This window comes from Staurois parvus, unplaced genomic scaffold (genome assembly GCF_062004578.1).
Source record: "Staurois parvus isolate SC_StPar_1 unplaced genomic scaffold, SC_StPar_1.0 ptg000602l, whole genome shotgun sequence".
Taxonomy (NCBI): Eukaryota; Metazoa; Chordata; class Amphibia; order Anura; family Ranidae; genus Staurois; species Staurois parvus.
The window spans coordinates 558,757-583,924 of NW_028318398.1; the positions used below are offsets into that span (position 1 = coordinate 558,757).

The window sequence follows — 25,168 nt, forward strand, 5'->3', positions numbered from 1 at the left end:
CAACGCTTTCATGTCAACCCTGCAGCCATAACATGCAGATTTTCTGGTCAGGTGGGACTATAATATAAATATGACTATTAAAGATAAAGGATATGTTCACCTTTGGGAACATGTTAAATGTTGCACCCATTTTTGGGTGGAACATTTACTATGTTCCCACTACTGCAGCCTCTCCCCAATCTGCTGTTAGAAGGGCTGATTGTAGAAAACATGGGACCCCATACAGGCAACCTGACAGCCCCACTCCCAAAAAAAACATAGTTTACTATGCTTCACTTATGAATGAACATAACGAGTGATCGGTAATGGTCACTCCTGTTCATTCGGGAAATTTGGGGACTGGTAAATGTGACATATTTACCAGACCCGGTCCCCACTCTCAATTCTGAAGGATCCTATTATGTGCTTGCAGCTGCCGGTGGAGAGCTGTCTGAAAGCCAGCAGGAGGGAGAGGAGAAGAATCCATCTTTAAGCTGCTGCAGAGAGAGCCATGCAGGGTATCAGTTCCACTAATTGTCCCACGGCCATGCTGATCACCCTCCCTGCCCACATCCGGTTCACCCAGCTGCCTGGGCTCTCCTGCTGTCCTGGGCCCCATACAGGAGAATTGGTGATACCCCCTTATCAACGGCCCTGGGGGGCATCTGCCCTAGGAGCATCATTGAGAGGGCCGCCGGCAGCGTGGTTTGCTATGCAGGAGTAGAGCGCACTGACTGAGTCATCTGCCGTGCTGGGCTGCTTTCTTTTCTATACACAGATTGGCTTTTCCTCAGATTTCATGCCCAAATACAGGAAGCAGTATGTCTAGGTGGACGGGGGAACCTGAGGAAGAGCGCTGGATCTTTTGTTCTCCTCGCACACTGCCACAACATGAGTGGAGTCTCCTGCAGCCACCTCCATGGTGGCCATGGACATGTGTTCTACCACATCCAGGAGTACAGACAGACTAACCCTTCCCCATGGCAGAAACACAGAGCCAGTTGACACCTCTCCTCTCTCATCAGAGACAGTCGGCTCCAGTGCCTGCTTCCTACAGCTCCTGCTCAGTCTGGTAAGTAACCTCCTGACACTCCCTGCTGTTAACACTTTCAGCTCCAGACATAGCCCACATTTTACACTCCCTATCCACCAGGAAAGAGCTGGCTTCATTTGCAGCCCAAATACCATCCACTCTGAAAGTAGATCTTACGGAGATCAGACAGGACCCTTTGGCCCTTTCCTCTATGGTCTCCACTCAGGACTCAGGAGAGTGGTCTCTCTTAAACAGCAGCAAACCCAGTCCCATAAACGAAAAGTGCAACTGCAGCTTCCTCTGAATGACCTAGAGAATCTCAGTAGGCGTACTAGGCAGAACAGCATCAAACTATGAGGCTGAAGCAGGCACCGATCTACTCCCTGCTATACCGACCATCCTTAACCACTTGGCTGCCGGACACTTCCCTCCACCCTGCCTGCCCAGACCAATTTTCAGCTTTCAGCGCTCTCAATGACAATTGTGCAGTCATGCAACACTGTACCCAAACTTAATTTTTATAATTTTTTTGAGACATATAGAGCTTTCTTTTGGTGGTATTTGATCACCACTGGGGTTTTTATTTTTTGGTAAACAAACTAAAAAAGACCAAAGCCAAACATGCTGTAGCCGTCTTTCGGCTATAGCTTAGTCTGCAACTGGTTAAAGTATAACTAAAGTCAAAACTTTTTCAAAAAATTTTGGATGGATTGGAGATCGATTAGAACACCTCTCAGGTTTTTACTGCTGTCTGTGCCCGTTAGGGAGATTCACCCTTTCTATTTGTCCTGTTTACCATTATCAATGAAAGTGACAGTAAATGACGATCCCAAATTATGGGTTGTTCCCAGAAAAGTACTAGAGAGGACATCTTCCAATGGGGACACTGACACTGATTCCCTTAATTTACATTGATTTCCTCTCATTTTCTGTTTGGATATGGGCAGGAAGTGAAGGGAAATCTCCATAATGGTACACATATGGCAAAAAAATCCTTTCTCTATCCAAAATGAAAAAAAAAACACATTTTGCTTATATATCTACTTTAATACCTACCTGGACAAACCACCATCCTCAGCTCTGGAGATTGATTGGGCACATCATGTGAGCCCTAACACCTGATTGAATAACTCCAATCCCCGAGATGCCCTCTGCAGGCTCCTTTATTTCAGGATTGAGATGGGCGCTGCCAATTTCATCCAGTCTTCTCCCTCTGCAGCTCAATCTCCTCCACATCACAAATGCTAGAGCTTCAGCCATAATTAATGTAGCAGTGTAGCATTTGTAATGTTGAGGCAATTGGGTGCTAGGGGAGCAGCAAGGGAAAAAGATCAGATGAGACATCCCTTCCTCCTCAAATGACAGCTGTCAAGCTGTTAAAATTCCCACTGGTTACATAGCATAGATGCAACTGGCAGCAGTGGGGTTCAGCTACCACTGGGCTCTACCTCCAGCAAGCATGGGGTTAGCTGTGATGTAACCCAAGTATGAAAAAAAAAATCTGATTAGATAGGTTATATATTAGTCTACCAGGCGCTCCTACCTCCCCTACTACTGATCTCTGAACGGATCTGCTCTGTGAGGACGTCTGGTGACTAAACGCGTAGGGTGGAGCCTGTGGATGTGACGTCACGACTTTCCTGAGGCTGTCGGTGTCTGTGTATGCCGGAGGAGGCTGGGTTCGTCTCTGATACTGAGAACTCTGTTTTTGCTGGTGTCGGCTGGGACACCTTGTTTGTGAGTGCAATGGTATATATTGTTTTAATAAAAATGTTTTAATGATACTGTACCATGAGCTTTCTTCTCTTGAATCCCGAGTACTGCTATGATCATATGAAGAGGCGGTGACCATAAGGCGATATCCCATCTTTTGCTGAGTATCCTCCTGCAGAGTATTGCTCCTAGACCAAATGAATATTGCTGATGATTTTCCTGCAGAGTATTGCTCCCAGAGCAGAAAGCGCTTATGCTGGTTTATAATTTAATCAGCATATGTCTCTGGTGAGTTTATTTAATTTATCTGATGGTGGATTTTATCACGGTAAAATTATTTGGACACCGGAATTTTGATTTGAAAAATATTTTTGGTCAAAGACACAAAAAGAAGAGGAAAGTTTGTTACTGGTGTTTGAACTTTATTTGACACATATTACTTATACTTATGTTTCATATTTGGACATTATGAATTATTTAGCACTGTAGTTGGTATCAGATTTTGAGTATATAAGTGCAAACCTATTATTTCACTGTTATATGCACATTTTTTTTTTGGTTCGGGTTTGCAGCTGTATGTGTACATATATTTTTAAATTTTTTTATCACAGTGTTTTTTTTTTTGCGCTCTTCCTATTTTTGAAGAAACCATTCCTATATGACTTTGGTGAGGTCAGTTTTTTTATTTAACTCTAACCTCTCCTCCCAAGTCATCCTTGCTGCCTATAAACTCTTCTCCCAAGCACATTCCATTTACAATTGAGCACGTTCTCATTAATCCATTGTTGTGCATTTTCCATGTATAAATGCACCCCACACATAGCCTACGCTTGACAAACACCCAAAAAGTAGCTCAAGAATCCTTTCGGTCATGGAATGTCGCACAATTTTTAGTACGTGTTTTGGTGCTATTGTAGAATATTTTGTCACGTGACAAATGAGTGGTAAACACTTGTCTAACCAGGTGTCATTAAGAATTAGGTTGCATTCACATCTACATGTTTTTTTGAATGCACAGCAACCGCACTGAAAACAATGGAGGACCTCCATGATTAAACCCTGTGGGTGGGGTAAATCGTATTGGGGGCATTGCTTTGGCAATGGCTTTGGCTAGCTGAGTCTGTTTTCACCTGTTTACTTATGGCTTTTTTAGGTGAACGGTGTTTGGAACCTTTCTCTATGTATACCCACAATATGTCTGCTTGTAGCACTGCAGGATCACCAGGTAGATCCGGCACTTGGCACTCCTATTAAACTTGTTTTATGCTAGGAAATTGATAGCAATCCAATTGAATTTCCCATAGACTCCCACTCTCTATGACTGGTGCCCCTCTTAATTAGTGCCTTTACAAGTGTAGCAGTACCCCATTAGGGATTGCTGATGAATCTGGGTCCCCTTATAGTTCTGCACAGCCAGCGTTTTAGCACTTCCCACACAAGCTCTCATCTGAATACAAGAAATCAGTTATTGATTGATTGTTTTGTTATTTTATTGAGTGGATTAGAACTTGAATAGGGTAAGGGGGGTGTAGGATGCCCAAGGGAGCCGATGTATGAGGACAACTTCCTGAACTATTCAAAAGCTTCTCTTATTTAGCAACACAGTTTCTGTTGGAGTGCTAGCCAGCAACTCCTAGTTGTACCACCCCAGACCCTTGATAAACTCCTCTTCACCCAGCAATCTGGAGACTTTCTTCCTGAGCAGGGAATCTGGCTCCTGTTCCTTTAACCACTTGCCGCCCAGCCACCGCATATAAACGGTTGCAGGGCAGCACTCGTAGGCAAAACCACGTTTTAAAACGTGGCTCTGCAAAACAGGTAGGGGGCGCACGTGAGGCGCGCGCCCGCCCTGCCTGTCCCGCGGGTGTCAGCAGCGGGTCTCCGCCGCCGGGTCACGGCCGGTTATTACCGGCCGTTTTCCCTTGATGAGCGGTGATCGTGGACACAGAGCAGGGCTGCATTGTTTACACACTGCCCTGCTCTGTGACAGTTCCCCGACAAGCTGAAGAGGGAGAGAAGAGTTTCTCTCCCTCGATCAGCTCCCCCCCCTCCAGTACACACCCCTGCCCCCTAGTAAAACACTCCCCTCACACAGTAAACACTAAATATGTTAACCCCTTCCTCCCCAGTGGCATTAGTACAGTGTCAGTGGGTTTTTTTTTCACTGATCACTGTATTTGTGTCACTGGGGATGTCAGTGACCCCAAGTCAGTTCCCCCCCTAGTGTCAAAATGTCCGCCGCAGTCTCGCAGTCCCACCATAAGTCGCTGATCGCCGCCATATGTCGCTGATCGCCACCATTATTAGTATAAAAAAAATTAAAAATCCCAGTATCTTTCCCGCCATTTGTAAACGCTATAACTTTCACGTAAACCAATTAATTTACACGTATCTGGTTTTTTTTTTAGCAAAGACATGTCGCAGAATGCATTTTGGAAGAAATTTATGACTAAATTTGACTTTTGCATTTTTTTTACTGGACATGTTTTATAGCAAAATGTCCAAAATATTGTTTTTTTCCTCAAAATTTTCAGCATTTTTTTTTATAGCGCAAAAAATAAAAACCGCACAGGCGATCAAATACCACCAAAAGAAAGCTCAATTTGTGGGGAAAAAAGGATGTAAATTTCATTTATGTACCGTATTGCAATTGTCCATTAAACTAGCGCAGCGCTGTATAGCAGAAAAATGGCGTAAATTGCAGTATCTATACCATAGTTTGTAGACGCTATAACTTCCACACAAAGCAATCAATATACACTTATTGGGATTTTTGTTACCAAAATCATGTAGCAGAATACATTTTGGCCTAAATTTATAACCAACTTTGAGTTTACTATATATTTTTTATAGCTGAAAATAAAAAAAATTGTTTATCTTCAAAATTTTTGGCATTTTTTTGTTTATAGCGTGAAAAATAAAAAGCGCACAGGTGATCAAATTACACCGAAAGAAAGCTCTATTTGTGTGAAAAAAAGGACGTAAATTTTGTTTGGGTGCAGCATTGCATGACCGCGCAATTATCAGTTGAATTAGTGCAGCGCCAAGTAGCAAAAAGAGGCCTGGTCATTAACCTCCCTGGTGGTATTCCCGAGTGTAGCTCGGGGTAGAGTTTTAGTACCAAAAGCGGTAACCCCGAGCTACACTCGGGCTTACCATGCGGCGCTGCATAGGGAGTCCCTGCAGCACTTACCTTGTCCTTCGCTCCCACGATGTGTCCCCTGCAGCATCCCTGGCCATCTCCTCCGGCCGATGCCGACATCCGGCTTCTGTGTTCCGGTCCCCGTGACGTTGGGACGTACGGGCAGCGGCGGCGGCGGGAAATTTGAAAATTTTAAAAAATGTCATTTTTTTTCAAAACACATTTTTCACAGTAAAACATTGCTGTTTCAACCCATTTCACATACATTTTGTCCCGAGTGCTTTGTCCTGTGCCCTGCCTACATTTTGTCTCTTCTTTCTGCCTGGAAACTGAGAAACGTCCATGGCGTCCAAAAAGTGTCCCTTTAGGTCAAAAGCAGTTTTAGACCGGCTAGAGAACAGCGATAGTAAATCAGAACCACTTGCAGAATTGAGTGATGATGATTCGTGGGGGAAATTCGTCATCAGACACTGAAAACGATTTTGCGACTTTGCTCAGCGATGTGCGAACTTGGCGCTCTATTTCAAATTTCAGTGTTTTCGGTTTGATTATATTATTGAATTAAATTTATTGTTATTATATTATTATGTTTTATGATTATTTATTAAATTATAATTTATGATTTCGTGTTTCAAATTTTATCATACCCGGGATGTTTAATAGACTCTTGTTCGGACAGATTTCAGTGAGTTATTCCTAAAAATTACAGGCCTACAATAGAAAAACTACATATTTCCATGCAAAATAATGGTACCGCTTTCAGCACCAAAAATCTGAAATAATCATACCGCCAGGGAGGTTAAGGGGGGTAAATCCTCTGGAGCTCAAGTGGTTAAACAAGGTGCTCAGTTGCCACCAGAGGGCTCCTTCCCCTATCTACCCAGAGGATGCAGGTGTACTCACTCAGATCCTCTCCTGTACTGCCTTTGGGATGGCTGCTGCTACCAGTCCTATCAGCTGGGCTTCTCCTTCCCTGCCCTACAGGTGGTCTAACAGTTTGCTGATTAGCGCTGAACATTTGTTTCCAGACATCACTGAATAGCTGGGTTGCCTGTACACAATCAAGGTTGGGAGGAATGCTGTCCCACAGTGGTTGCTGCAGGCATTGGTGGGGTATGGAGTACACCTCCCGCTAAATGTAAACTCACAATCAGGGTTGTTAAGTTCAATCTTCACAGATCAATAAAGTATTTGTAATCTATCAATCATAGCAATGAGACTGATTAATCAGGGCCATTCATTGCACAACCTGTACAGCAGCACACACACTGATTTGCAGCAATGAGCCATCCTGGTTGCTCCAGGCAATGGCAAGCACATGCACGGTGAATTGTCCCTTACAGTCAAACAACCACCTGGAGAGCAGGAAAAGGATGTTTGTGCACTGAGGAGTCGCCCCCCGGGGTACTCTGGGCAATGGCAGGCAGGACAGCGGGTATATCAGACATTTCACAGCAACACTTACAACACAGTGTTTACTAGAAGGCACTTAGGAAGCAGCCAAAGACTTTTGATAAGCCCAATGTGAATTACTTTCAAGACACTTTCCTTTTCTCAGGCTCATTTGTTGCTAGGGGTAATAGTAATAGGTTGCTATAGTCAAATCCCGGATGAGCCCCCACATGTAGCACTGAATTCAGGTCCCCCTATAGTCATGCACAGCCAATCAATTAGCATGTTCCACACAAGCATTCATCAAGAGCAATAAATCAGGCCTTGAGCTTGTTTTTTTTCTTTTCTTTTTTTTTATTGAATGGATTAAACTTGGATGGGGTAAGGGGTGTATAGGATCCAAAGGGAACTGAACTCTGAGGACAAAACTTCCGGAACTATTCACAGCTTCTCTTTTTAATGCACAGCCTATGTTGGAGTGCTAGCCAGCAACTCCAGTTGTATTACCCCAGATCAACTCCTCTTCACCCAGCAATCTGGCGGCTTTCTTCCTGAGCAGGGGATCTGGTTTCTGTTTCTTTAACCACTTGCCAACCGCACCATGACTGAAAGACAGCTACAATGTGGTCCATGGACGTCCTCCCAGAACTCGCACCCAGCGGCATGAACCCAGTGCTGTTGGTGATCGCTCTGTCCTACGGACACAGCTGATCACATGACAAGGTAAAATACCAATCACAGTGGCCTTTTACCATGTGATCATTTGTGTCCAATGACACAGCAGATTACAAAGTAAATACAGTTGATAGTTATCGGCTGCACTGTCCACATGCTTTCACAGCATGAGGAAAGTACTGCCAATAACCGGCAAATGTGACAGAGGAGATCTGCACTTATAATCAGGGCACTGATTATCAGTGCCACCCAGCAGTGCGCAGCAATGCTGCCCAGAAGTGCCCAGCAGTGTCACCCATCAGTGCCACTCAGTGCCACTCATCAGTGCCATCAGTCAGTGCTATCAGTCAGTGCCACCACTCAGTGTCACCCATCAGTGCCACCTATTAGTGCCGCCTATCAGTGCCCATCATTGCTGCATATCAGTGCATCAACAGTGCCTCCTCATCAATGCCCACCAGCACTGTCTCATCAGCATCGCTTCATCAGTGCAGCCCATCAGTGCTACCTATCAGTGTAGCCTCATCAGTGCCCATCAGTGCTGCCTATCAGTGCATACTCATCAACGCACATCAGTCAAGGAGAAAAATTACCTGTTTGCAAAATTTTCAAATAAAAACAAAGAAAACCTTTTTTTTTTAAATTTGTTGCTATTTTTTTGTTTATAGTGCAAACAATAAAATACCCCCTGGTGATTAAATACCACCAAAAGAAATATCTATTTTTGTGGAAAAAAATTATACAAATTTCATTTGGGTACAGTGTTGCATGATCACGCAATTGTCATTCAAAGTCTAACAGCAATGAAAACTGAAAATTGGCCTGGGTAGGAAGGGGGTAAAAGTGCCCAGTGGGCAAATGGTTAATGTAGTTGCAAAGTCACTGGAAAGAGGCTAATGTTTTTTCCAACCAGAGTGCTCCTTCCGTTATTCACCAAGGGGATGTAGGTCCCTCAAAGGTACAACCAACCACTCCTCAGATCCACCCACTGCCTCCAAGGCCCTCCTCCAAAAGCTGCAGAGCAGAGGGACATTCCAGAGGAGCTGGCCTGTACAGCCTCTCAGTCCTGACCAGAATATGACCACTCTGACTATCTCATCTGATCTGCTTATCATCTCCTCTCTAGCCATCAGGGATTTAGCTCCACTTATCGTAACTAGGAGGGTGCTATATAAAGGAATGGATCCAGCATTATTATTGTATTGTAATGTGCATACATAGGCTGCTCACACATTATTTAAAGATATATTGTTATGTTAGACATTTGTCTTTATTGGAATAATTCCTGATTTGTCATATATTGTTGTTGCAAGTTGTTATACATACAAGAATGTTACCTATTACCTTCATGGTACTCATCAGATCCCTAATGGTATTATATGGTCTTTTGTTATTCATTGGAATGGGATTTGGTTTTTACTCTCCTTAATATTGTTTCTTGACAAAACTTGAATAAACAGATTGAAATATAACATTTTGTATGTGTATTTTATTTGAAGGAAAGTTTCATAGTGTTGGTGTTTTTTTTTTTTTACATTCCTATTTTTTTGGGGGGATGAGTAATAATGGGTACCACAGGCAAGCTTACGGAGTATGCCAGATTTTAGAAGGGGGCTGAACTCCTTAAAAGGTGTTGGAGCCTGCTCAGTCACCAGTGGCGGTGGAGTGGAATAGAGAAGAGAGAGATGTGAGGCTGGTGGAGGAGGGCTGCCAGGAGGCTTGCTGAGATGGGACCTGTCTGTGAGCCTGGGAGCAGAAAGGAAGAAAATACAGGGCTTATTGGTCTCTTGGGAGATGATCCCCTGTGTGGCAGGAAGGAGCTTCCAAGCCTGATAACTGCAGCCATCCACAAGCTGTGGATTGGAAGCAGCTGAAAAGCCAGCAGTTTTGCCAACTGGCATTAGGACACTTGGCATAGAAACAAAACAGTTCTTTCAGATGCAGATTTGTTATAACCAGTCCAACACTACAGAGCTCTGTAGAGTGGCTGTGACGTGACCTGTATCTATGGGACAGTGCCACCAAGTCCATTAGGATGGAAGCCCCCACCAGCCCTCTGAAAACTGGCTTTGCTCCAAGACAAAATCCTCCCTCACTGCTGTTCTTCCTCTCCCTCATAAGTTTTTTTTCTCCAACCTGTGTCACTTATGTACAGTCTTCAACTTAATCCTCCACCCCCTCCTCATTGCTGGATCCTACTTGGCAGCAAGCTCCAACTGCTGAGACATAACTGCCTCTTGCTTCTACCTGACGGCAGTACCGTTAATCCATGGTCCTGGTGCTACCTTCCTCATTCTCAATATCTGAAATGAGAAATGCCTGCATGTGACCATGATCATCCTTCTGCAAATAATTAATGAATGGGTGATGAAATGAATTCTCTGAATTTTCATTGCTAGTCTGCTGAGCTATGGTGGGGTTAGCAGAAGTAGAGAAAGAAGAAGGCACAATAGCAGCAGCTACAGACCACTTAGTAGTATGCACCTGGGAAGAGGAAGACTTTATCAACCTCTCAGTTGCATCCTCCAAAGGCAGTGACTGTATAGCACAGTCATTCTGAGATAGAAAAGGCAAATATACTCTGCCTTTAAATGGTGTTGCCAACCACATCTTTGTCAAAGCCTACTTGGCACCTACTACCCCTTTTTGCTGAAATTCTGCCTCTCCCTCTGACTCTGCTTGGCATTTTTAATGCAGAAGTCTACATATAATCTTTATTGCATGGTTACATTGGGTCAGAGCTTTTTTTTCCCAGATAATAGGTGCAGGAACTTTCTCCTTCTGAATCATTTCTTGTCTCCACCCCATCCCAGTCCTTATAGAGAATACACAGCTAAGTATCATTTTGTGGTTCTAAGTAATTTGTATGGAATTTGTTAATGATAACAAGAAAAGCACTAACATAGATCCCCTGAGGCCAGCAGCAGTAGACCCCCCTAGTAGCAATAGATACCCCCAGCAACAATGGGCTCTGGCAACAAAACACCACCCCAACAGCAATAGATTCCCCCAGCAACAATTTCCACCCCAACAACAATAGATCTCCCAGCAATGCTCATTAATAAACTCTCAAGGAGTCAACAACAATTTACCACTCCAACAGTAACAATAGGTCCCTTCCAGCATTATTAGACTTCCCCAGCAATAATAGACCACCATGAAAAAATTGATCCCCTCCCCCAGCAGCCAGCATCAGTAGACCTTCCAGCACACCTCAGCACCCCTTGCCATTACATACATTCTGTGTGGAGGTACAAGAACGGCATTCTCCGGCGTTCCTGCTGCAAAAAGCACTGCTTTGGACTAATGTAAGTATGCATATTTTTATACCTGAGAGACCGCTGTGAATGGTGACTGCTATAACTGTGATTGGATCTTGTACCAAGCGGTTTTTGTTCTGATTAATGACCACAGGAAGTAACTCACCCTGCACCACCACCATTCACAAAATTCTTTGCATTTTAAAAATATAATATAAGGCATTATTTGATTGGATGAGGTAGACAGGCAGGATGGTGATGTCATGATCTCCACCTTGTCCAATCAGGGAGCACCCTGTATTCATTGAAAAAATACAAGATGTTCTGTGAATGGTGGCAGTGAAGTGAATGGCCTGTTCTGGTCACTATGTGAAAGGGAAACTGCATATATGTGCTTGCTTACATTGGTTCAAGCTGGACCAATGCAACTCTGCAATAAAAATCATACTTAGTAAATATTCAGCTTTAATAGGATTCATTACTTTTCTTGTTCAAATAATTTTATTATTTTAACATGGAACAGTACAAAATAATAAGCAAAAATATGGGTCATTGAAGGTGTACATTGATTGCACAGTAAGAAACCAAGTAATACAAGGTTAGGCATCACTAATAAGGAGGACTATCAAATGGCAGTTGAGGCCTAACAAAATGGGGAGGGGGAGGGGAATGAGGAGGGAGGATGGGGAGGGGCATACGGCTACACGGTAGGGAGAGAAGGGAGAAAACCGCAGTATGGTTAAGGAATGGTACCATCAAAACAAAAGACGTAGATTACGGATTGAGAAGGGAGCCATCAAAATTGGATGGAAGGAAATGCTCTACCCAGGGATTCCAAATCTTCTTGAAGGGTTCATTACTTTTAATTGAAGCTATGGCAATAGAGAGAAGAAATATGTGGTACTTAGGAGCATGATAATTTAAAACAAAAGTATGCAGTGATGTGCTGCAAAAAAGGTCAGCGTTGCCTGTGCCGAAGAACAAGAAAAAAAAAACATTATTGTCCCTTCTTAGCCATCTGACCTAAGATAGAAGACCATACACAGGCTATTCCCCCTTCAGTCTATTATGAATGCTGCTGCTAGACTCATACACCTTACCAACCAATCAGCGACTGCCTCCCCTCTCTGCCAAATCCCTTCACTGGCTTCCACTAACCCAGCGGTTCTCAACCTGGGGGTCGTGACCCCTTTGGGGGTCGAACGACCATTTCCCAGGGGTCGCCTAAGACCATCGGAAAACACATATTTCCGATGGTCTTAGGAACCGAGACACCGCTGCTGTCTCCGGCGATGTGTGGGCGGGATGATATGCTGCCCCTGTCACCGCCTCCTCGCCGCTGATTGGCCACCGGAACTGTAGCTCAGGAGAGGCACACAGGCGGCCAATCACCGGCGAGAAGGTGGAGCTTGGAGAGGAGGAGCCGAGCGGCAGCGCGCGGAGATCGAAGAAGATCGAGGGAGCTGCAGGAACGAGTGAAGAGAGAGGCCAGAGAAGGAAGACAGCTGACAGGTAAGTGCAAATTTTGCTGCTGCAGCCAGGTATGCAGGCTGTAGATGGGAGAGGGAGAGAGCAAGCCCAGGCTGGAGCAGGAGTCAGCAAGGTAAGTATCATTGGTGTCAGTGGGAGGGATAGTGCCCCATCATTTGTGTCACTAATACCAACAATGGGGCACTATTCCTCCCCCCACTGACACCAACGATGGGGCACTAATCCTCCCCCCACTGACACCAACGATGGGGCACTATTCCTCCCCCCACTGACACCAACGATGGGGCACTATTCCTCCCCCCACTGACACCAACGATGGGGCACTATTCCTCCCACTAACGCCAATGATGGGGCACTATTCCTCCCACTGATACCAATGATGGGGCACTATTCCTCCCACTGATACCAATGATGGGGCACTATTCCTCCCACTGACACCAATGATGGGGCACTATTCCTCCCACTCATACCAATGATGGGGCACTATTCCTCCCACTCATACCAATGATGGGGCACTATTCCTCCCACTCATACCAATGATGGGGCACTATTCCTTCCACTGACACCAATGATGGGGCACTATTCCTCCCACTCATACCAATGATGGGGCACTATTCCTCCCACTGACACCAATGATGGGGCACTATTCCTCCCACTGATACTAATGATGGGGCACTATTCCTCCTACTGACACCAATGATGGGGCACTATTCCTCCCACTGACACCAATGATGGGGCACTATTCCTCCCACTCATACCAATGATGGGGCACTATTCCTCCCACTCATACCAATGATGGGGCACTATTCCTCCCACTCATACCAATGATGGGGCACTATTCCTCCCACTCATACCAATGATGGGGCACTATTCCTTCCACTGACACCAATGATGGGGCACTATTCCTCCCACTGATACTAATGATGGGGCACTATTCCTCCCACTGACACCAATGATGGGGCACTATTCCTCCCACTGATACCAATGATGGGGTACTATTCCTCCCACTCATACCAATGATGGGGCACTATTCCTCCCACTGATACCAATGATGGGGCACTATTCCCCCCACTGATACCAATGATGGGGCACTATTCCCCCCACTGACGCCAATGATGGGACACTATTCCTCCCACTGACGCCAATGATGGGACACTATTCCTCCCACTGACGCCAATGATGGGACACTATTCCTCCCACTGACGCCAATGATGGGACGCTATTCCTCCCACTGACGCCAATGATGGGACGCTATTCCTCCCACTGACGCCAATGATGGGGCACTATTCCTCCCACTGACGCCAATGATTGGGCACTATTCCTCCCACTGACGCCAATGATTGGGCACTATTCCTCCCACTGACGCCAATGATTGGGCACTATTCCTCCCACTGACGCCAATGATTGGGCACTATTCCTCCGACTGACGCCAATGATGGGGCACTATTCCTCCCACTGACACCAATGATGGGACACTATTCCTCCCACTGACACCAATGATGGGGCACTATTCCTCCCACTGATACCAACGATGGGACACTATTCATCCCACTGACATCAGTGATGGGGCGCTAGTCCTCCCACTGCAAAATTACAGTTATGAAGTAGCAACGAAAATAATTTTATGGTTGGGGGTCATCACAACATGAGGAACTGTATTAAGGGGTCGCGGCATTAGAAAGGTTGAGAACCACTGCACTAACCCAACGTATAAAATCCAAAATACTAACCACAGCTTACAAAGCCATCCACAGCACTGCCTCTAGTTACATCATCAACCTCATTCACAGATATCGCCCAACACGCCCACTCCGCTCCTCCCAAGATATCTTCCTCTCTAGCTCCCTCATAAACACCTCCCAAGCTCCCCTCCAGGACTTCTTCAGAGCCTCTCCCATCCTCTGGAACTCCCTACCACAGTATGTCCGGTCAGCCCCCACCCTGTCTGCCTTTAGGCGATCTTTGAAAACTCACTTCTTCAGGGAAGCCTACCCCACCTCCACCTAAGAACTGTACTTGAATCACCTCCACCAGATCATTCCCCGCAGCTATCACCTTTTGTATCACCTCCCCCTTCCTTTAGATTGTAAGCTCCATGAGCCGGGCCCTCCTATTCCTTCTGTACTGAAATGTATTGTAATTGTACTGTCTCCCTTATATTGTAAAGTGCTGTGCAAACTGTTGGTGCCATATAAATCCTGTATAATAATAATAATAATTCAGTGCATTATAGTTACATAGAATTCAGCCTGACAATAACTTGCATTATTTTGTTGATAAAGAACCTCAAACAGGCTGGAGTCCCTCCCTTCAAACCCATGATAGATCCAAACCTCATCCTTAGTAGAAACTTTATTGTCCATAATCTGGACCCGGGTTTACTATCTGAATATATAAAATATCCTAATGGCCATAGCCTGCATGCAGTTCTACTTTAAATTATGTATAATACTTTAGTAAATCAGCCATCACAGTTTTTATTATACTACACATGTACTATGTTTGATTTCAGCTTCCAGTGTCTCGATGCTCCAATCCCTGTTTGCTCGGTACTAGAAAAAAGTTTGGATCTTCAGTTCATAAATGCTGCTATGAATGTGTCTCGTGTCCAGAAGGGGAGATTGCCAACACATCCGGTAGAGTTTACATTTGATGTTGAGTCATATAGTAGTAACAGGTAATGAGTTGGGATGAAGTTCACAGTCTCTGAGATGGAAGAGAAATGCCCAGTTTTGAGTTCTGCAAAATTCTGAATTTATGGACAAAAATTCACTCCCGAGCCATAATAACTACAAGGCATGTTCCCTCGGTCAGATCAGAGTGAATTATCTGAAGAAATGGACACACAATAAAGGGTGAGCTCACAGTGGCTTAGGGGGAAGCACTTCTGCCTTGCAGCATTGGGGTCATGGGTTTAAGTCTGATCCAGGAAATATCTGCATGGAGTTTGCATGTTCTCCCTGTGCTTATGTGGTTTTTTTTCTTGGGTATTCTGTTTTCCTCCCACACTCCAAAACATGCTTATAGGTTAATTGGTTCCTGTATAAAACTGCCTTAGTATGATAACCTACTGAGCTGCCTCGCCATCTGCCTCCGCTGCAGATAAAGCACTTTGAGTCGAAATATTACTAAATGAAAATTATCTGTCAGTGTGTGTTGGAGCCGGGTAGGGAAATCTGTGTAGGGGAGATAAAGTACATAACCTTGTGTACCCCCCCCCCCCTCCATTAATAAACCCAATTAGGGATAAGCCGACAGTTTGGTCTGAACCAATGCTCAGACTGAATTATGGATGTCCAGGCATTCGGAAGAATTCCCAAACTGCTGTCCATTCAGCCTCCTGTTCGGCAGGAGCAAATCTCATATATAGAAGCGGTATGTCTACTGCTACTATATGTGACAGTATTTCGCTGTCACTGGTTGTTAAAGTGTTACTAAACCCACAGCAGTACAATCAGTCTGTATATGCAGTAAAGCATGCTTGTTACATTCACTGTGGAACCTGAGGGGTAAATGCTCCACACTGTGTACAAATGCTGTTTGATCCTGTCTTTTCTGATCCTTCCCCTCCTCTACAGTCATAACTCCATCTGGTGATAGTACGGAGCTCTAGGAGACACTCTGAACATGCTCAGTTTAGTGTCTATTGCTAGAGAATTTTTTTTTTCTTTGGCCAGGTTCATGTGATCAGCACAGGACCAATCAAGACTGTCCAGACAGAGGGTCAGGGGTCATGCAGCCTCATAGGACAATCAGAGCAGAATTAAAACTTGTCCTAAAAGCTTCAGCCAGTGCTCAGCTGGATACTGATAAAAATCACAAGAATGCTATATACTGCTGCACAGTTTATATTTACTAAAATAATTGCATTTCCATGTTGTGTACTGTGGGAGACCAGATATGGTGAATGCAGGGTCCGAGGAGCCAAGATATAGTGAATGCAGGGTCCGGGGAGACCAGATATAGTGAATGCAGGGTCCAGGGAGACCAGATATAGTGAATGCAGGGTCCAGGGAGACCAGATATAGTGAATGCAGGGTCCGGGGAGACCGGATATAGCGAATGCAGGGTCTGGGGAGACCAGATATAGTGAATGCAGGGTCCAGGGAGACCAGATATAGTGAATGCAGGGTCCAGGGAGACCAGATATAGTGAATGCGGGGTCCAGGGAGACCAGATATAGTGAATGCAGGGTCCAGGGAGACCAGATATAGTGAATGCAGGGTCCAGGGAGACCAGATATAGTGAATGCAGGGTCCAGGGAGACCAGATATAGCGAATGCAGGGTCTGGGGAGACCAGATATAGTGAATGCAGGGTCCAGGGAGACCAGATATAGTGAATGCAGGGTCCGGGGAGACCGGATATAGTGAATGCAGGGTCCGGGGAGACCAGATATAGTGAATGCAGGGTCCGGGGAGAGCGGATATAGTGAATGCAGGGTCCAGGGAGACCGGATATAGTGAATGCAGGGTCCTGGGAGACCAGATATAGTGAATGCAGGGTTCGGGGAGACCAGATATAGTGAATGCAGGGTCCGGGGAGACCAGATATAGTGAATGCAGGGTTCGGGGAGACCAGATATAGTGAATGCAGGGTCCAGGGAGACCAGATATAGTGAATGCAGGGTCCGGGGAGAGCGGATATAGTGAATGCAGGGTCCAGGGAGACCGGATATAGTGAATGCAGGGTCCAGGGAGACCGGATATAGAGAATGTAGGGTCCTGGGAGACCAGATATAGTGAATGCAGGGTCCAGGGTTTAGTTACACTTTAAGGAAGCAGCTGGTCCTTGCACTCACTGCATCCCTAGGAATCGCTTTATGTCGCAGGGAATCCCTGGCCACTGAACCACAGGGGCAAGGATGACAGTGACATCTCTGACATTGGCCAAATATGGGCACAATCCTATTTGGTCAATTATGTCACCAATATCCCTTCCCCCTCCCTTATATAGCTGATGGTAGCTTGGAAAACTGTCATTCAGCTGTGAGTACCATCAGAATCAGTCATGTGTGCTGGGTCATCAGGTTTTCTGGGCAGGCAAGTTAGCTGGAAATGGGCATCATGATTTTTGATGGATTTATAACAGGGACCATTTTTTTTTGGGGGGGGGGGGTATTTTTTTATTCAGGACTTTTTATTTTGTGAATGAGTAGCGGGAACATTGGGATAAGTTGGTTTGCTGGGGGCTGGTACCCATGTTGAAGGCTGCACTGACCTCCCTACCCTGTTGTTTATCAATTTTGACTCAGGTTCAGGTTATGGTGGGTGCTGGGAAAAGCAGTTTAGCTCAATCAGAGGGGGAGCCACATGGAAGCATGGTTCACTGCTTGGCCATGCCCCACCCCCCCTCCATTTTTTTACTTTTAGGATGATGTGCAGTGGTGTGATTTATCTATATATGAATTATCTCACAAACTGTGCCATCAGACTATGCCATAATAAAATAAAATTGTTGATGCTAAACCTACTAACAAATGCTAAATGAATGATGTTGGGGTGTTGCTGCTGTCTGAAAGCTAAGCTCATTGTACAGAACGAAAAAGTCAATTCCACAGCCAAATACTGCATGTCCTGCCAGTGTAAGCTTTCTCTGGAGTTGTCTGTGAAAATGATACTGTTCTACAATACAATGTACAACTTTAATGAATGCCCTAAATCTGTCATTTAAAATATTGGGTCATTTTTATGTCACCCCCAACCCACGGGAAAAGACCCTCTTCCTATGCTATTTATTTGACAATAGTTTGCCTACTGGTCTCACGAAAGGAGCAAATTATAGTAAAAAATAAAGTAGAATTTCTGACTAGTCCAAATAGCAGCACCACTTATAGTATCCCCCATGTGTTGTTGATGTGCTATTAGGGTGCTGACTCCAAAAAGATATTACTTTGTTGCATTACCCGCTTACCTGCCACCCTATAGTACAACTACTGCTACAGGGTGGCAGGGCTGTACAAAATCACGTATATATACGTGATTTGCATTTCTGGATAGGGAACATGTGCGCCACCCTACCCGTGCCGCCATTAGTGGCTAGGCATGTCAATCACTGGGTCTTGGTCAAAGATTCTCTGCCGACACCTGATGATCACCCTGCAAAGCTGACAGAGGAGAAAAAGGGGACACACATTTAATTTATGTAATTTACAGTGTTGCATGACCGCGCAATTGTCAGTTAAATAATGCAGTTCCATATCGCCCAAAATGGCCTGGTCAGGAAGAAGGGTAAATCCTCTGGGAAGCAAGTGGTTAAAAGAGAGATGGTTGCATACCTACATAGTGTCCCCACCCAACAGTACTTCCCAGATGTGTTTCATCCACAACAAACTTGCTCACAGGGATATTACTGCCTAATGGTATGTTTAAAAATGCTTTCTCCCAGCTCCTGCTACCTAACATGTATAAAAAAGATATGTGTACTTACCTATTTTAGTCTGCTGCAGGGGAGAAGAGAGAGCTCCAACAATGGCTGGGACATGGGAGCCTATGAGTAACATCATGACTCCTGGAATTCCCAGTCATTGTCAACATTAAAAGTGATGTCATGGATTATGATTGATGTAATGGATCCCAAAATTCCCAGTCATTGTCAGACTAAAAATAGGTAAGTACTCAAATCTTTTTTACACAGGGTGGGCAGCATAGATAGCAGGCGGGGGATGGACACTTTTTTAAACATAGTTTTAGGTTGGAATTCTGCTTTAATGGTTTTAGGGAAAAGTTTGGATTTTCTGAATTTTGAGTTTGTTTTGTTAAACTAGCTACAAATATAACCCGGGAAAATGCACTTACAGAAATGAGCTTCAGGTTTAGACCAAAGTAGAATTTGGTCAAAACTTAGCCAGTTCAGCAAGCTAAATCATTATCATGTACAGGTGGCGGACTGACCATTTGGAAACTCGGGCACTGCCAGAGGGCCCGGGGTCAGTAGGGGGCCCCATGAGATGCCTCTGTTACCTTTTTCATAGACTTTTTTGAGTTTGGGCAAGGTCCCAGGGGCCCCATGATCCCCTATTGCCCGAGGGCCCCATGAGTTGTCAGTCCATTCCTGATCATGTATCATTTTGTGTAGGACAACACAGACTGTTTGAGGTGATTAAGTCTATAGACACTTTAATAAATAAGTCCTTGTGCTATATATTCTACTCTGGCAGACCAAGAAAACTGCATGAAATGTCCTGATGATGAATGGCCAAATGAGAAGAAGGATCGGTGTGTTCCAAAATCAGTGGAATTTCTCTCCTACACCGAGGATACAATTGTTGCAGTATTTTCAGCTGTCTCCATCTTCTGCTGTCTTCTGACTGGTATAATATTGGGAATATTTATACATTACCAGGACACCCCCATTGTTAAAGCTAATAACCGGAACCTGATCTATCTCCTCCTGGTCTCCATCATGCTGAGCTTCCTCTGTGTCTTCTTATTCCTCGGCCGTCCAGTAGATGTAACCTGCATGCTGCGTGTAACCTCTTTTGGTGTCATCTTCTCAGTTGCCATCTCTTCTCTACTTGCCAAAAGTATCATGGTGTGTATTGCTTTTAAAGCCACCAAACCTGGGAGTCCCTGGAGAAAATGGATGGGAGCCAAATTGACCAATTTTATAACATCAGTGTGCTCACTGGTTCAGGTCATAATCTGTGTCACTTGGTTGTCTATTTCTCCTCCCTTCCAGGATCAGGAAACTCACTCTTATCAGGGAAAGGTCATCATTCAGTGTAATGAGGGTTCAGTTATTGGCTTCTACTCTGTCCTGGGATATTTGGGACTTCTAGCGGCTGTGAGCTTCATTATAGCTTTTTTAGCCAGGACATTACCGGACAGTTTTAATGAGGCCAAGTACATTACCTTCAGCATGCTGATGTTCTGCAGTGTCTGGATTGCCATGATCCCGGCCTATCTGAGCACTAAAGGAAAAAACATGGTGGCTGTGCAGATTTTTGCTATTATGACTTCAAGTATTGGACTTCTTGGATGTATATTTTTTCCAAAATGTTACATAATTCTGTTTAGGCCCGACCTTAACACAAAAGCAAGTTTGCTGGAAAGTAGAACCTAATAGTTGTCCTATACTGTACATGCATACTGAAAGTATAAATCAATATGTATATCACTTAGGAATACAATACATTAAAAGAAAACTTGAACTCCGGCCTCTGGGTTAGTTTATTGTTATACAATACTTCTTTACAGAGTAAAATGTTAGGATTCTCTTGCTATTTAGGTAACTGCTCGGGCATTGATCTTCCAAGTTTTGTACTTTATTTATTTATTTATTTCAGGTACTTATAGAGCACCGGCAATTTATGCAGTGCTTTACACATAGATATATATATTGTACATTCACGTCAGTCCCTAACCCTCAAGGGGTGTACAATCTAAGGTCCCTAACTCCCATTCCTACATATACATACTAGGGCCAATTTAGACAGGAACCAATTCACCTACCAGCATGTCTCTGGAGTGTGGGAGGAAACCCTCGCAGGCACAGGGAGAACATGAAAACTCCAGGCAGGTAGTGCTGTGGTTGGGATTCGAAACAATGACCCTAGTACTACCAGGCGGAAGTGCTAACCACTTAGCCACTGTGCTGCCCATGCCTCTACCTTTGGTTGTGTATATTTCTCTGTAATAGTTTTCATTATGATACCCAAGTCCAATACAGGACCTTCTATAGTTTTGCTGCTGTGCGAAATAAAAACTTTGAATGAAAAAAAAGAGACAAAATAGTTACTTTGGTTGGAAAAAAGCATATGTTTGTTGAGTTCAACTGAAACAAACAGGCATCTTGCGCCCAGCTGTTGATTAAGGTAAAAGGAAAACCCTTAAAAACATGGTCTAATTTCTTCCATCAGAGAAATAATTCCTTCCTGGTCCTCAAAATTAGTTGGGTACAACTTGGATAAATATTCTTCATTGCTCTTTCTTTAAAATTATTATTATTACAGGTATTTATATAGCATTGACCATTTACACAGCACTATACATACTGTACATTTCCATCAGTCCCTGCCCTCAAGGAGCTTACAATCTAAGATACCTACCTTACATGAATTCACTTTATACATACAAAGACCAGTTTGAAAAGGAACTAATTAACTTACCATCATGTCTTTGGAGTGTGGGAGGAAACTGAAGTGTGTAGTAGGATTTCATATAAATCCATGTATTTCATATTATTTATATCATTTGCATGTGTTGTTAATTATATAATCATTATTATTGATATTCTTATTATTATTATTATCACTATTAATATTAATTCATCATTAATCAATAGTCATTAGTCTCATGATATTTATACTATACTATGTAATAATAACAAAAAAAAATCTACAATCAAAGTTGAACTCTTGACCACTACCAAAGGAAACAACTTTGACAAGAAATGAAATAAAACCTGGTAGGATGGTATTTTTTTAAAGTAGAAGAACAACTATTGACAAAGAAAGAAATTAAACTCTGTACTGTCTGCTGAAAAGTGAATAGCCTGTAACATGGGAAAACAATGTACATTAATTAAGTTGACAGGTCTACAGATAAGGGCCTGTCGTGTCTTAACTAATACTTTGAAATAATACTAATACTTTTGAAATCACACTATGGGTGATACATGTGGACAGGGAGGGGGGTAGGGAGCACTAGAATAGAGTCCCAGGATATAAGAATAATATGTGGACCAAATGAATAGAGTTCATACATATGAATTGGGACTTGCGGGTATGTAATCCGGCACTGTCCTATTATTGGAGGTCCAAAGATGAGAGTAATCTCTATGTGGATGCTGATCTAGGAGGTAGAGGCATCCAGCTGCTTGAAGCAACTGTAGTGCACAGATAGGGAGAGAGAGTGGCTCCACTGTGTTCTCTAAGTATAGGTGTGGTAAATTCAGGCAGTTTCATAAGTAAAACACTCAAAAGTGTAGAGTTAAAAAGAGTATGTCTCAGTGCAGTATGTTTATGTGGTCTGGGGGTAAAGTCCTGTGTAGTCCTCTTCTTCGTCCCCGCCGCTATGGTGGATTCCAGGGCTTGGGGGGTAGCAGAGAGGCGTAGGGAGGCTCTGGGCTATGACGTCACCTGGAACCGGAACTCTGTGCACGCGTTCGGAGCATGTGCACTCCTTCCTCTGGCAACTCAGTCGGCCATCTTGAGTGGGGCTTATATGGGCAGTGAGGGTGGAGGAAGCATATATACAAAGGGCCTGCTCTCACTCCAACAAGCCAGTGGGAGAGTTCATATACACTCAGGAGGCCTGATGGTACTATATATGGCTATAGATATGCAATATTAATATAAAAGGATATGCACAATACTTACAATGAATGTTTTCTTACTGAAATATGTAGTCAAACGAGGAGTTTTCATAAAAATAGGACAATTTCATTAAAAAGGGAGGGACTGTTAGGATAACAGTAGAAGTTAAAATGAAAATAAAAATAGAAATCAGACAATAGCAGCACGAAAAAGCACTAGGAAAATGATGGGGAAGGATAATGATATATGGGATATTGCCAAATGGATCTAATGGTATCTGAAGGAGTACAAGAAAAAGGTTTATAAGCTAAAACTATACAAAGGGGTGCATTGCATGTTAAAGTGTCCATGAGGAAGATTCGCCAGAATAAATAGTACAGGGAACATAGAATTACATAACATTGGAGAGAGGGACAATTATATCAATGAATATACAATTCCAGGGTAGAGTCAGAATATTGTAAAGAGGTATATAATGCCAGTTCTTCATAAAAGGTGCCAAGGGTCTTGGGGGGGGGCACAATGATGCCATGGCGTTAAAAAAATGGGGGGTGTATACCAAAGGGTATTATAGTACAGTAAACTAGAAAATCTACAATTTCTGGGGAAATTGTGTGAAGTGTTCTTGCATCCAACCCTAACCAAGTGATTGATGAAATGTAAGCAGTGCACATGGCAAGCCTGATAGAGGGAGAAATGCATTTCAACTTGGTGACTCATCTGCGTGTGAGTCATGTTTGGTTGCTATAGCAACTCACTCAGTCAGGAATGTGAGAAGGTCTGTTCTAAACACACTGCTTCAACTTGCCAACTTCACTGACGATTGCCATATTCAAATGCTTGTAGTTTTAAAAGTATAACTGCTACATCGAAGAGCTTGGTATTGTGATAATAACAAGAAACAGATCTAAATTTTGATGTATAGTATGTCTCTGAAATATTAAAAATGAAGGCACAGTCGCAGTTTAAAAACGTCCCTTCACATTTCAGGTGGCTGTGAGTGAAGTTTCAATGAAAGTCAATGGGAGGGGTGAGTTGCAAACAAATGGTCATATTGTGAAAACTATCAGGAGTATGTCCTAGCTGTGAACATTTTTAGTGACAGCAGGGTTAGCTGAACGTTTTGATATAAGATATGTGTAGGTGGGCTTGAAAATGACATAGTTATGGCAGTTTACAAATCATGTTCTGATTTTTCCTTTCACACTGCAGCTTTCTCACTCTAATGTGACTCAGCTGCCCCCTGAGTGACCTTTGCTTGCACCTGTTACCTCAGTCAGTCACAGGTGTGTGACAGCTCTGCTCTAAACAGGCTATTTAAACTTGCCAAGTTCACTGGCGATTGCCATTTTCAAACGCTTGTAGTTTTAAAAGTATAAATGCTACCGTGAAAAGGTTTATACTGTGACAATCACAAGAAACAGACCTAAATTTTGATGTATAGTATGTCTCTGAAAGATAAACAATGAAGGCACAGTCGCAGTTTAAAAACGTCCCTTAAAATGTCTTGTGTCTAAAGTGGAGTTTCAATGAAAGTCAATGGGAGGGATGAGGTCCAAACAAATGGTCATATTCTGAAAACTATCAGGAATATGGCTTAGCTGTGAACATGTTTAGTGACAGCAGGGTTAGCTGAACGTTTTGATATAAGATATGTGTAGGTGGGCTTGAAAATGAAAGAGTGATGGCAGTTTACAAATCATGTTCTGATTTTTCTGATTTTTCCTTTACACACTCTAGCTGTGCTCTGCTGCTCAATGCATTCCTATGGGAAAAATTCGCCGCAAAAACTGCGATATTTCTTGAACGATTCGGCGAAACGTTCCACAAAGTAATAGCAATCCGATCGGGAACAATCCGCACGTTTTGATATATTACTTGTATTTGTAGTGTAAAAACTGTGGGAGGAGTTAGCGTGGCAAATATGGCTATAATAAGAAACGGAATAAGAACTAGACAATCTACAATTTCTGGGGAAATTGTGTAAAGTGTTCTTGCCGCAACCTTTACCAAATGATTGATGAAATGTAAGCAGTGCACATTGCAAGCCTGATAGTGAGAAATGCATTTCAGCTTGTATTTTGAAGCTCACAGTCCAGCCTGGTGAGTCATCTGCCTCTTGAGTGACCTTTGGTTGCTGCACCTGGAGAGGGCGGAGTAGGCTCACTGTGCTGAGACAGCTGGGTTGCTATGACAACTCACTCTGAGAGGAATGTCAGCATGCCT

At 43.7% G+C, this 25,168-nt stretch overlaps 1 protein-coding gene across 1 annotated transcript; it reads left to right on the forward strand.

Annotated features, from left to right (window-relative positions):
- The first annotated feature begins 19,843 nt into the window (after window positions 1-19,843).
- LOC149449822 (vomeronasal type-2 receptor 26-like) lies at window positions 19,844-20,748 on the forward strand. Its single transcript, XM_089692712.1, has one exon. The coding sequence runs from the start codon at window positions 19,858-19,860 to the stop codon at window positions 20,746-20,748; it is 891 nt and encodes a 296-aa protein (XP_089548838.1). The 5' UTR covers window positions 19,844-19,857.
- The last annotated feature ends 4,420 nt before the right edge of the window (window positions 20,749-25,168 follow it).